The sequence below is a fragment of the Penaeus chinensis genome, chromosome 13 (genome assembly GCF_019202785.1).
Source record: "Penaeus chinensis breed Huanghai No. 1 chromosome 13, ASM1920278v2, whole genome shotgun sequence".
Taxonomy (NCBI): Eukaryota; Metazoa; Arthropoda; class Malacostraca; order Decapoda; family Penaeidae; genus Penaeus; species Penaeus chinensis.
Window position 1 is genome coordinate 4,591,122 of NC_061831.1, and position 11,258 is coordinate 4,602,379.

Consider the following 11,258-nt stretch of genomic DNA (forward strand, 5'->3'; position numbering starts at 1 on the left):
GGGAGCGGTGTTCATCTATGTGGGTTCTAAGTGGGTTCTTCTATGTGGGTTTTTTTTTTTTATTTAAAAGGATTTTAGGCGGGTTCTAGTGGGTTTTATGTAGGTTTTATGCGGGTTCTAACTGGGTTTTGAGAAAATTTAGGCGGGTTCTAACTGGGTTTTATGTGGGTTTTATGTGGGTTCTGAGAAGATTTTAGGCGGGTTCTAAGTGGGTTCTGAGTGAGTTCTAAGTGGGTTTTATATGAGTTCTCAGTGGGTTTATGTGGAGTTTAATTGTTTTTTATGTGGGTTCTAAGTGGGTTTTAAGTGGCTTTATGTGGCTTCTAAGTAGGTTTTATGTGGGGTTTATGTGGGTTCTAAGTAGATTCTAAGTGGGTCTTAAGTGTTTACTTATGTCAGTTCTAAGTGGGTTGTATGTGGATTTTAATTGAATTTTAAATGTGTATTAAGTGTGATTTAAGTGGGTTTTATGTGTTTTGTTGTTGGTTCGATAGGTTCGGTTTATGGGGCGTTTTAATATGAGGGGTTATTGGAGTATGTTAAAGGGGTTTTATGCGTTGGAATTTTATGATGGGCGGGGTACAGGTAAAGAAGTTTAGAGGGTTAAAGAGGTTGACCTGAGGGGGGGGAGGGGGCCCTGTAATGCCTGGGTGGGTTTTAAGCTGAGTGGGTTCAGAGGTTCGGTTCAGAGATTCGGTTAATGGGTTGAAGAGTTAAGTGGGTTAAGTGGGGTGGGTTTGAGTGGGTCAAACACACACACACGTGTGTGTGTGTGTGTGTGTGTGTGTACATGTTTGTGTGCAAATATATGCGGCTGTTCATATATGTGTGTGTGCGTGTATGTATGTCACACACACACACACACACACACAAAAAAAAAACTTTTGAATCACAAAACAAAACACCAATAAAAAAAATGAAAACAAAATCCAAAAAAAGAACAAGGAAACAAACAAACAAACAAAAAATATCCCCCGAGTCTAATAAAGCTCGGGAATAGCACCTTCATTTCGAGCCAAATGAAACGGCACAGGCTGGTTCTGTGACTGTGGCGTAGTTGCCATAGGGTAACATTTTGCCATCCATGTCCTACACATACTGCTCAGGTTCAAACAGGTTTTTCTGGGGACTCCCTACATGTCAGTGGACTTGCTCAACAGAATCTACGCAGAGTTAGAGATAGGTGCATGGGAGAGAATCATAGTTGTATTAGTACAGTTGAGTGATGCATTTGAATTTGTCGCGTACACCGTACACTGATAGGATTTATATAATATATATTTTGAGAGTAAGTTTTAGATTTAGAGTTTGATATGAAAGTTTGTTCGTTTATGTTTTGGAGCTGACTCATATATGCTCTCAGAGAATGTCTCAACTGAGGATATACTCAAAGCTTCTCGCAACTCGCGCTCACGCGATACGGAGCGGCACAAACTCTGGTCTCTATATCTCTCATGGCTACACACCTCCAAATTGTATGTTAATTATGCTTTTCTCTGTATCAATATGAATGTATCTTAGAACTAAAAATTGTATAAAGAACAAACATTTTCCCTGTTTGTGAGTCTATATGGTTTTACTACATAATAGTAGGTATAGTATCTTAGGTTCGTATATAGGGTATAGTTATCGGGGTCTCGCAGATAAAGGGTATAGTAAATATCGGGTATCGTATATAGGTATTATATAGGGTGATGAAATAATAGTGTATCGTATCTAGGGTTATAGTATATACGGGTGTAGTCATAACGGGGTATAGTATCTCGGGTGTCGTATATAGGGGGTACTCGTATATCAGGGATGTAGTATATCGGGTCTCGGTCTCTGGGATTAATATGTCGGTATGTGCAAATGGATCAATCTAAGGAAAAACCGAAATATACGCGAACGCATATTCAGTAGCATCTCGCTCTACCGTCGCCTAATATGGCTCTAATTCGACTTCAAGCATTCCGATCGGCATCATCGCATCTCCAGACCTTAGAAATAGTCGCCCCTCGACTTATAAGTCGAATATCGAATCATAAAGTAGAATATGGAATATCATTAGCAATACTAGACTACATAACGCGCCTCGAATATAAGTCGACAATCGCCTCTCCGTCGCCATCTCTACCTCTCACAAAGACTACTATAGACTATAGACTAATCCCGACCCGCAACACCTCCTCACCGCCCTTACAACCACAAGCTTTCTCTCAATCCTCTCCGCGCCTCACTACACTAATTCGACTCAAGGGCCACCTACATTCTCAAATAATCTACTATCACCTCATAACTCTAGCTTCTCATAACCACGACCCACCCTCCTCCCCTCCTGCCTCACTCCACAACTTCCCACACTCTCCCACTCCTCCCACACCTGACCTCCACAATCAACACCTCCACTCCAGAACCTACTCCACACTCCACACTCCACACTTACATTTATTCACTAGTAACGGGAGAGGACGTGGATTATCAGCTCCTCCGCTCCTCGTAGCTCTTTCTGCTCTTATGCCAGGGGTACTGGGAGGAAGGACGAGAAAAGGAAAATGGAAGAGGAGAAGAGAAGAGAGAAGGAGAGAGATGACGGAAGAGAAGTGAAAGCATCACCGAATGGGAGGAATGACTTAAGGAAGAAGGGTACTGGGAGATTAAGTAGACCATCTAAAGAAAGGGAGGAAGACCATCGGTGGGAGCCGCAATCTCCCTGTCTCTGAGTCGGGAACATTCCCCAAAAGCTCGTACCTTGAGGGGGGGGCCGGGGGGGGCCGTTGGGCGGCGGCGGTGGGGGGGCGGAGGGGGGGGGTGGGGGGGGGGGCGGGGGGGGCCGTGGCCGCGGCGACGATTCTCTTGGCCGTCCCTCCACTTGGAGGGAGAGAGAGGAGAGAGAGGGAGTGAGGGGAGGAGAGAACGAGGGAGGGGGGGGGGTGGGGTGGTAGGGGTTGTTGTATAAGGGGGGTTGTTGGTAAATGTAATAGGGGGTGGTTAGGCGGTATTATTGTAATAGTAGGTAAGTCATAAAGTAGGGTAATTAAGTTAAGAGGGTTGGGGGAAGGGGTATTTGTGGGTGGTTTGGTAAGGTTCGGGAAGGGGGGTGGGTTTAATTTATTAGGTGGTTTTATTGGTTAAGGTGAGGTATTGGGGTGGGGGGGTGTTTATTTGTGTAGGGGGTGGTTAGTTTTTGGGTTGGGTGGTTTTTTTTAAAAATTAAGTCAGGGAGTAATTTTTGCGGTTTTGGGTGTTGTTTGGTTGGTTGGTGGGGTGGTTGATGATGATGGGTTGGTTTGTTGGGGTTTGTTGGTGGTAGTGGTTGTAATGATTGTGGTTGGTGGTGGCGATGGTGTTGTGGTTGTTGTTGTTTGGTGATGGTGATGGTGGTGTTGTGGTTGGTGGTGGTGGTGATGCTGTGGCTGGTGGTGATGGTGGTGTTGTGGTTGTTGTTGGTGGTGATGGTGGTGTTGTGGTGGGGGTTGTGGTTGTAGTGGTGTTGGTGATGTGGTTGTTATTGTTGTTAGTGGTTGTTGCACTTGTTGGTAGTTGTGATGTTGTGGTTGTTGGTGTTATAATTGGTGGTGATATTGATAATGTCTTGTCATGTTATTTTTATCCATGTTATGTTATGTTATTGACGTTGTTTTTTGTTGGTGATGATGTTATTATTTTGTAAGGATACTTTTCCGTGTTGTTTGTTGTAATTGTGCTGGGTTTTTATCATTTTTTTGTTGTTAAAAATTTGGGTGTGGGTTTGTTGTACATAAAAATGTTGTTTCTCCAATTTCAGTTTTAATTTTTTTATCATTAAAATATGCAGTACATTTCAACGCTTTAATTTCAAATTCTAGTAGAACATAAACAATTTTTAAAAAATATTTCCCGTAGAGACATGTTTAAAAACCCTTTTCCACACGAAAAATTTTTTTTTACAGAACTTTAATAATATAGATTAAAACCTTATAAACAAGGACATTCCATTGCACACTTCTCTCTCCTTTCCCTCATACACCAAGCTATTTACCCTAAAATGTATTAAAAAAAAATAAAATTTCTGTCTTTTTTTACTCACGTTGGGTCGATCATCAAAACCGCTTATATCCCGGCTACGTATGGCAAAGGAACCCGGGGGCGACCGACCGCAATTCTCATGATCTGCAGAACACGGAAATAGTTTGGGGGAGAGGTTTTGGGGGTTTAAAAAGTTTCGATCTTTTTTTAAAAGGGCCGGTTTGGATAATGAGATTAGGGTCTGGGCGTTTTTCTTCTTTTTTTCGGTGGAATTGGAAAAGGTATGTGAAGAAGCGTTTTTTTTTTTTTTTTTTTTTTTTTTTCCCTTTTTTTATTAATGTGTTAAGATACTTTTTTTTTTTTTTTTTTTTTTTTTTTTTTTTTTTTTTTTTTTTTTTTTTTTTTTTTTGTAAGATGGGTTTTTTTTTTAAAATTTAAAAATTTCGGGTAATTTTTCGTTTTTATAATCACAATAATTCGTCTTTACTACTAATGGTATCGGAAATATGTCAGGCCCCTTTCCCCCCATGAGCAGAAAAAAAAAAGGGGGTTTAAAATAATCTCATTAAAAACAAGAAAACCCGAAATTATATCGCCCCCCGTCCGAAAAAAATTGCACGGAATTGATAACACGCTCTTATCTTCCGCGTCGCTACAACACTCAAGATAATTTTGAACTGGGACACAAATCTCACTTTTTTTCTTCTTTTTTTTTTTTTGGGGGGGGGGGGAGGATCCCGGTGGGGAAAATCATCTGTGTTTTTTTGGGGCCCGGGGGAAATTAATTCGATAGGTTTGGGGGGGGGGGGGGAAGAAAAGAGAAAAAAAAAAAGCCCAAAAATTTTAAATTAAAAAAAAATTTTTTTTTGAGTGCCCAAACCCCGAAAAATAAAAAAGATCCCGGGTAGTTTTATTTTTGTCATTTCTTTACACAATTTTATTTTCTGGCCATGTGACATTAATTAATATGTCATTCAAAATTACTTTTTCGTGCGGGAGAGAGGGGGAGAAGAAGAGAGGAGATGGAAGAGGGAGAGGGGAGAGGGGAAAGGGGGGAGAGGAGATTAGAGAGGAGATGGAGGAAGGTGAGAAAAGAAAAGAGGGGAGGGGGGGGAAATGGGGGGGGGAGGAGAGAGGGGATGAGAGAGGGAGAGAGGGGGAAGCAGAGGGGGGGGGGGGGGGGGAGGGGGGGGGGAAGGGGGGGGGGGAGGGGGGGGAGGGGGGGGGGGGGGAAGGGGGAGAGGGAGAGGGCCGGGGAGGAGGAGAGAGAGAGAGGGGGGGGGGGAGGAGAAGGGGAGAGAGAGAGAGAGAGAGAGAGAGAGAGAAAAAGGAGAGGAGAGAAAAAAGGGAGGAGAGAGGGGAGAGAGAGGGGAATTATTTGTTTTTTCTCTATTCACTGAAGAGTACTGAAGATTCATAAGGAACTGGTGGAGATGAATATAAAAGGATGCACACACAAAAAAAAAAAAAAATATGAAGAACTAGTTTTAAAAAAAAAAAAAAAAAGTAAATGCCCAGAGTTAGTCTCCTCTCTCCCTCTCCTCCCCCCCCTCTCTCTGCTCTTCTTCTCCTCCTCTCTCTCTCTCTTCTTACTTCCTTTTTTTTCTTATTTTTTCTCTCTCTCCTCTCTCTCTTTCCCTCTCTCTTTCTCTTTCTTCTTTTTCTCCTCTCTCTCTCTCTTCTCTCTCTTCCTCTTCTCTCTCTCTTTCTTCTCTCCTCTCTTTTCTTTTCTCTCTCTCTCTCTCTCTTCCCTCCTTCTCTCTCTCTTCTCTCTCTCTCTCTTCTTCCCCTCTCTCTTCTCTCTCTCTCTCTCTTTCCCTTTTCTCTTCTCTTCTCTCTCTCTCCCTCTCTCCTCTCTCTCTCTCTCTCTCTCTCTTTTTCCCTCCTCTCTCTCTTTATGGTGTTGTTAAACCAAGTTTTTTTTTTTTTTTTGCTAAGAGGAATTTGCCAAAGAACTGTAGTAATTCTAGACAGAACTCGTTTTGGTCTACTTTCCAAACAAGGTGTGAATCGCAATGTTCTTCGAAAATTGACTCTTTTTTTATGGATTATCTGAGTAAATTCCCTCTTCTATCATCGTCATTGCGAATTTATTTAATTTCTGGCCAATGTCCAACCGACTATAAACCATCAAGTTATTACGACGTTCGTATAAAATAGATTCTGTTTAACCCATCGTCTTGGAAGTGCAAAACGGCGGGTCATAGTTTAACAATATTTTTAAAATTATTTACTATCTTTGGTCTATCTTCTTGTGTTCATTTGCATATGAATATTATTATTATTTTTTGCGTGTGTTCTTGTGGAAAGGGTTACGTTTGTCATAAGATCAATGTACAGTGTTGTAGAAGTAATTTACAAAAAGGAACAGCACCACACCACAAAACCACACATTTCACACACACACCACAAAACACAACTCTCACACACACACACCACACACACACACACACATACCACACACCCCACTACACACAAACACACACACTCACACACACACACACACACAAACAAAATTTACGAAAGGCAGGAAAATCCTCAGGAGAAAGAAGGGAGGAATGAAAGACAGGAAGAAAACAATAATAAAGACAAAAAATAATAAACATGAATAAATAATAATGAATAGATGAATATAGAGAATAAAAAGAAAAAAACAACAACAGACAGACAAGGAAAACATGAAAGGATGCAACCAAAATAAAATATTGATAATAGTAAATAAATAATTGAAGATAAATAGATAAATAAGAAAATACAGATGAAAACTATAGAAAAAACTCGAATAAAAATGATAATGACAATAATAAAAAAAAAAATAATAATAATTGGGACACAAAAAAACAATGAAAAACCGAGAGTTGAAACAAAAGAAAATACAAAAAAAAACAAAGTAAGAAAAAATAATACATATAAAAAAGAAAAAAGAAAGCGACATCAAAAAGGAGAAAAGAAAGAGGGGAAAAAAGAAACTAAATAAAAGAAATAAAAGAGAGAGAGAGAGAGAGAAACTGTAACCTTAACCAAGGACTTTTTTTACAATCTGAAAAATGTCGCAAAAAAAATCTACAACAAATAGCATCAAATCAAGAATTTCCGAACTTAATAATAATAAATGGTAAGGATGAACTAGGAAATATATATGTGCACACACACACACGCACACGCACACACACATGTATATATATTAGTCTTTCTCTTTTTTCTTTTCTCTTCCATTCTCTCTCTTCCTCCTTTTTACCCCTATCTTCCTCTCCTATTTCCTCTCTTCCTCCTTTCTACTACTATTTTCCTCTCCTGGTCTCTCTCTTCCTCCTTTCTACTCCTGTCCTCCTCCCCTATTTTCTCTCTTCCTCCTCTCTCTCCTATTTTCTTCTTCCATTCTCTCTCTTCCTCCTTCTTACCCTATTTTCTTCTTCCATTCTCTCTCTTCCTCCTTCTTACCCCTATTTTCTCCTATTTCCTCTCTTCCTCCTTCCTACCCCAATCTTCCTCTCTTATTTCCTATCTTCCTTCCTTACCCCTTTTTCACTTCTGTTTCTTCTCTTCCTCCTCTCTACTCCTATCCTCCTCTTTTATTCTCTCTCTTCCTCCTTCCTACCGCTATCTTCCTCTCCTATTTCCTCTCTTCTTCCTCTCTACTCCTATTTTCCTCTTCCATTCTCTCTCTCCCTCCTTCCTACCCCAATCTTCCTCTCCTATTTCCTCTCCTCCTCCTTACCCCAATCTTCCTTTCCTATTTCCTCTCTCCTCCTCTCTACTCCTATTACCCTCTTCCATCCCTCTCCCCCCTTTTTTATTTTATATATATTCGCCCACAACATCCCCCTAAAACCCCTACTTACTATGACACTCCAGATCCACAATGGCGGGCAGGGGGTGCCTCTTCACCACGTGTGTTGTCAGGTGCCCTCTCTTGTAGATGCTTGCGTGGTGAAGGTAGGTCGGGTCGAGTGGCAGGAGCTCTGCCACCTCCTCGCCTATCATGAGCATCACTCTCTGGAGGGAGGGAGAAGGGAGGAAGGGAGGGAGGGATGGAGGGTAGGAGGGTAGGAGGGTAGGAGGGAGGGTAGGAGGGAGGGAAGGAGGGTAGGAGGGAGGGTAGGAGGGGAGGAAGGAGGGAAGGAGGGAGGAGAGGGAGGGAGGGAGGGAGGGAGAGAAAGGAGGGAAGGAGGGAGGAAGGGAAGGGGGGGGAGGGAGGAGGAAGGGAAGAGGGGAGGGAGGACGGAGGGCAGAAGGAGGAGAGGAAAGAAAAAGAAAGGAAGAGAAGAGAGAGAAAGGAAAGGAGGAAGGAGAGAAGGAAGGAGGGAGGGAGGAAGGGTAGGAGGAAGAGAGGAGGAAAAAGGAGGAGGAGGAGCGAGTAGGGAGGAGGTATGAGGTGGAGAAGAGGAGGTAGGTAAGAGGAGAGGAGAAGGAAGGGAGGAAGGAGGAGGAGGAGGCGGAGGATCGGAGGAAAGACGAAAGGGGAGAGAGAAAGGAAAAAGGGAGAGGAGAAGACGTGAGGAGGAGAGGAAAAAGAGGAAGGAGAGAAGGTGGAGGAAGGAGGAAGGAGGAGGAAGGAAGGCGTAGGAAGGAAGAAGGTAGAGGGAGAGAGATAGGAGGAAGGAGGTGGAAGGAGGAGAGGAAAGGAGAAGAGAAAGGAAGGAGCGAATGATGGAGGAGAAGGAAGGAAAGGGAGGAGGAGGTGAGGGTAGGCAGAGGAGGAGAAGGAAGGAAGGAAGAGAAAGGTAAAGGGAGAGGAGGAGGAAAAAGGCCGGAAGGAGCAAAAAAGGAGGTAGGAGAGGAGTAATGAGAGGAATAGAGGTAGAAGAGAAGGAAAGAGAGAGGAGGAGGTGGTAGAGTGGAAGGGTGGAGAAGGAGGAGCAGAAGGATAGGAGAAAGGAAGGAAGGAAAAGGAAAGAGGAGGAAGAGTAAGGAAGGAAGGGAAGGAGAGATGGAAGGAGTAGGAGAGAGGGAGGAGGAAGGAAAAAGGACAAATGAAAGAAAGGAAGGAGGTGGGGACGGAGGAGAAAGGAGGAGGTAGGAGAGAGGAAAAGGAGGAAGGAAAGGAGGGAGGATTAGGGAGGAGGAAAAGAGGACAATAGGAGAAGGGGAGGAAGAGAAGGAGAGAGGTAAGAAGGAGGAAGAGGTTAGCAGAAGGTAAGGAGGAAGGAGCGAAAGGAGGAAGAAGAGGAAGGAGAGAGGAGGAGGAAATAAAGGAAGAGGAGGAGAGGGGGGGGAGGGAAGGAGGAAGGAGAAGGAGGGAAGGAAAGGGAGGAAAGTAAGGATAAAGGGAAAGAAGGAGGAAGGAGGGAGGGGAAAGGAAGGAGGAGAGGATGAGGAAGGAAGGAGGAAAAAGAAACAGGAGGAGAGGAGAAGGAGGAAGGAAGGGAGGAAGAGAAAAGGAGGAGGAGGAGTGTGGGAGGAAAAGGGGAGTGAGAGTTAGGAGAGGAGGTGGAAGGAGAAGAAGGAAGGAAAAGGAAAGGAAGGTAGGAGCGAGAGGAGGAGGATGGAGGAAGGATGGAAAAAGAAGCGGAGGAAGATGACAGGAGAAAGGAGGAGGAGGAGGAGTAGGCGGAGGATAAGGAGGAGTGGAAGGAGGAGGAAGGAGGAAGAAGGAGAGAAGGAAAAAGGAGGAAAAACAAAGAGGGAGGGGAGGAAGATTGAGGAGGAGAAACAGGAGGGAGAAAAGGAGGAGAGGAGGAAGGATGAGAAAGAGGAGGAGGAGAGGAAGGAGGAAGAGGAAGAAAAGGATAAGGTGAGGAAAAGGAGGATAGAGGAAAGGAAGGAAATAAGAGGAGGATGGAGGAGGAGAGAGGAGGAGGAAGAGGAAGGAAAGGGAAGGGAGGAAGAAGGAGGAAAGAAAGAAGGAGAGGAAAGGAAGAAGGAGGAAAGAGGAGGAAAGGAAGGATGAGGTAAGGAAGGAGGAGGAAGGAGAAGGAGGAGAAGGAGAGGAGGAGAGAGGAGGAAGGAGAAGAGAGGAGGAGAAGGAAAAAGGAAGGAGGAGGAGGAAAGGAAAAGAGAGAAAGGGAGGGGAAAGGAAGGAGGAGAAGGAGGAAGGAGAGAAAATAGGAGTAGGAAGGAAGAAGGAGGTAGGGGGGGGGGGGAGGAGAAGGAGGGAAGGAAAGGAAATAAGGAGAGGAAGAGAGGAAGAAGATAGAGGAGGAAAGGACAAGGGAGGGAAGAGGAGAAGGAGGAAGGAGGAAGAGGAGGATAGAAGAAGGGAAGGAAAGGAAAGGAGAAGGAGGACGGGAGAAAAGGAGGTAAAAGGAGGAGGAAGGAGAAGTGAGAAGTAGGAGGAAGGAAAGGAAGAGGAGGAGGTATAGGAGGGAGGACGGAAAAGCAGAGGAGGAGTGGAGGTGAGAGGAGGAAGGGGAATGGAGGATAAAGAAAGGCAAAGGGAGGAGGAGAGTAAAAAGTAGAAGAGGAAAGAGAAGAGGAGGATGGAAGGAGAAGGAGGAGGATAGGAGGATGGAGGGGGAAGGAGGAAGAGGAAGAGAGAAAGGAGAGATGAGAGGAGGAGAGGGGGAGGGAAGGAGGAGTAAAAGGTAGGAAAAGATGCGAGGGAGGAAGGAAGGAGGAGGGAGGAGGGAGGCGAAGGAGGGAGGAGTGAGGGACGGGAAGGGAGAAGGAGGGAAGGAGGGAAGATGAGGAAGGATTGGGGAAAGAAAAACAAGAAGGGAGGAAGAGAGGAATGGTGGAAGGAGGGAGGTAGGAAGGAGGGAAAGGTGGGAAGGAGGGAGGAGGCGAGGGAAGGAGGGAAGGAGGGAAAGGAGGTTAGGGAGGAGGGAGGCGAGGGCGAAGGAGGGAGCGGAGGGAGGTAGGGAGATGGATGGTTGGAGGGAGGGAGGGAAGGAGGAAAGGAGGAGAGGGAGGAAGGAGGGCGGGAAGAGGAAAGAGGGAAGGAGGGAGGGTGTGGGAGGGAGGGGCGAAGAGGGAGGAGGGAGGGAGGGAAGGAGGGAAGGAGAGAGAAGGGGGAGGGAGGAGGATTGAGGGAAGGAGGGAGAGAGAGGAGGGAGGGCGAAGGAGGAGGGTGGAGGAAGGAGAGTATGAGGGAGAAAGGAGGGAAGGAGGGAGGAGGGGAGGGAGGGAGGAAGGAGGGGAAGGAGGGAGGAGGGAGGAGGGAGAGGAGTAGGGAGGGAGGGAGGGAGGGAGAGGAAGGAGGGAGGGAGGGAGGAAGGAGGGAAGGAGGGAAGAGGGAGGGAGAGGAAGGAGAGAAGGATGGAGGAAGGGAGGAAGGAAGGAAGGAGGGAAGGAGGGAGGAGGAAGAGAAGGAAATTTGATTATTATTATTA

General features: G+C 45.0%; 1 protein-coding gene across 1 annotated transcript in view; it reads right to left on the bottom strand.

The window, feature by feature from the left end:
- Window positions 1-3,802: 3,802 nt before the first annotated feature.
- The window catches only part of LOC125031550, a 35,543-nt gene continuing 28,087 nt past the window's right edge, over window positions 3,803-11,258 (bottom strand). Inside the window, exons 5-7 of the mRNA XM_047622433.1 lie at window positions 7,830-7,983; window positions 4,049-4,131; window positions 3,803-3,823 (exon numbers count right to left, since the gene is read on the bottom strand). Coding sequence (XP_047478389.1) covers window positions 3,803-3,823; window positions 4,049-4,131; window positions 7,830-7,983 — 258 coding nt within the window. The remainder of the gene's footprint in view (window positions 3,824-4,048; window positions 4,132-7,829; window positions 7,984-11,258) is intronic.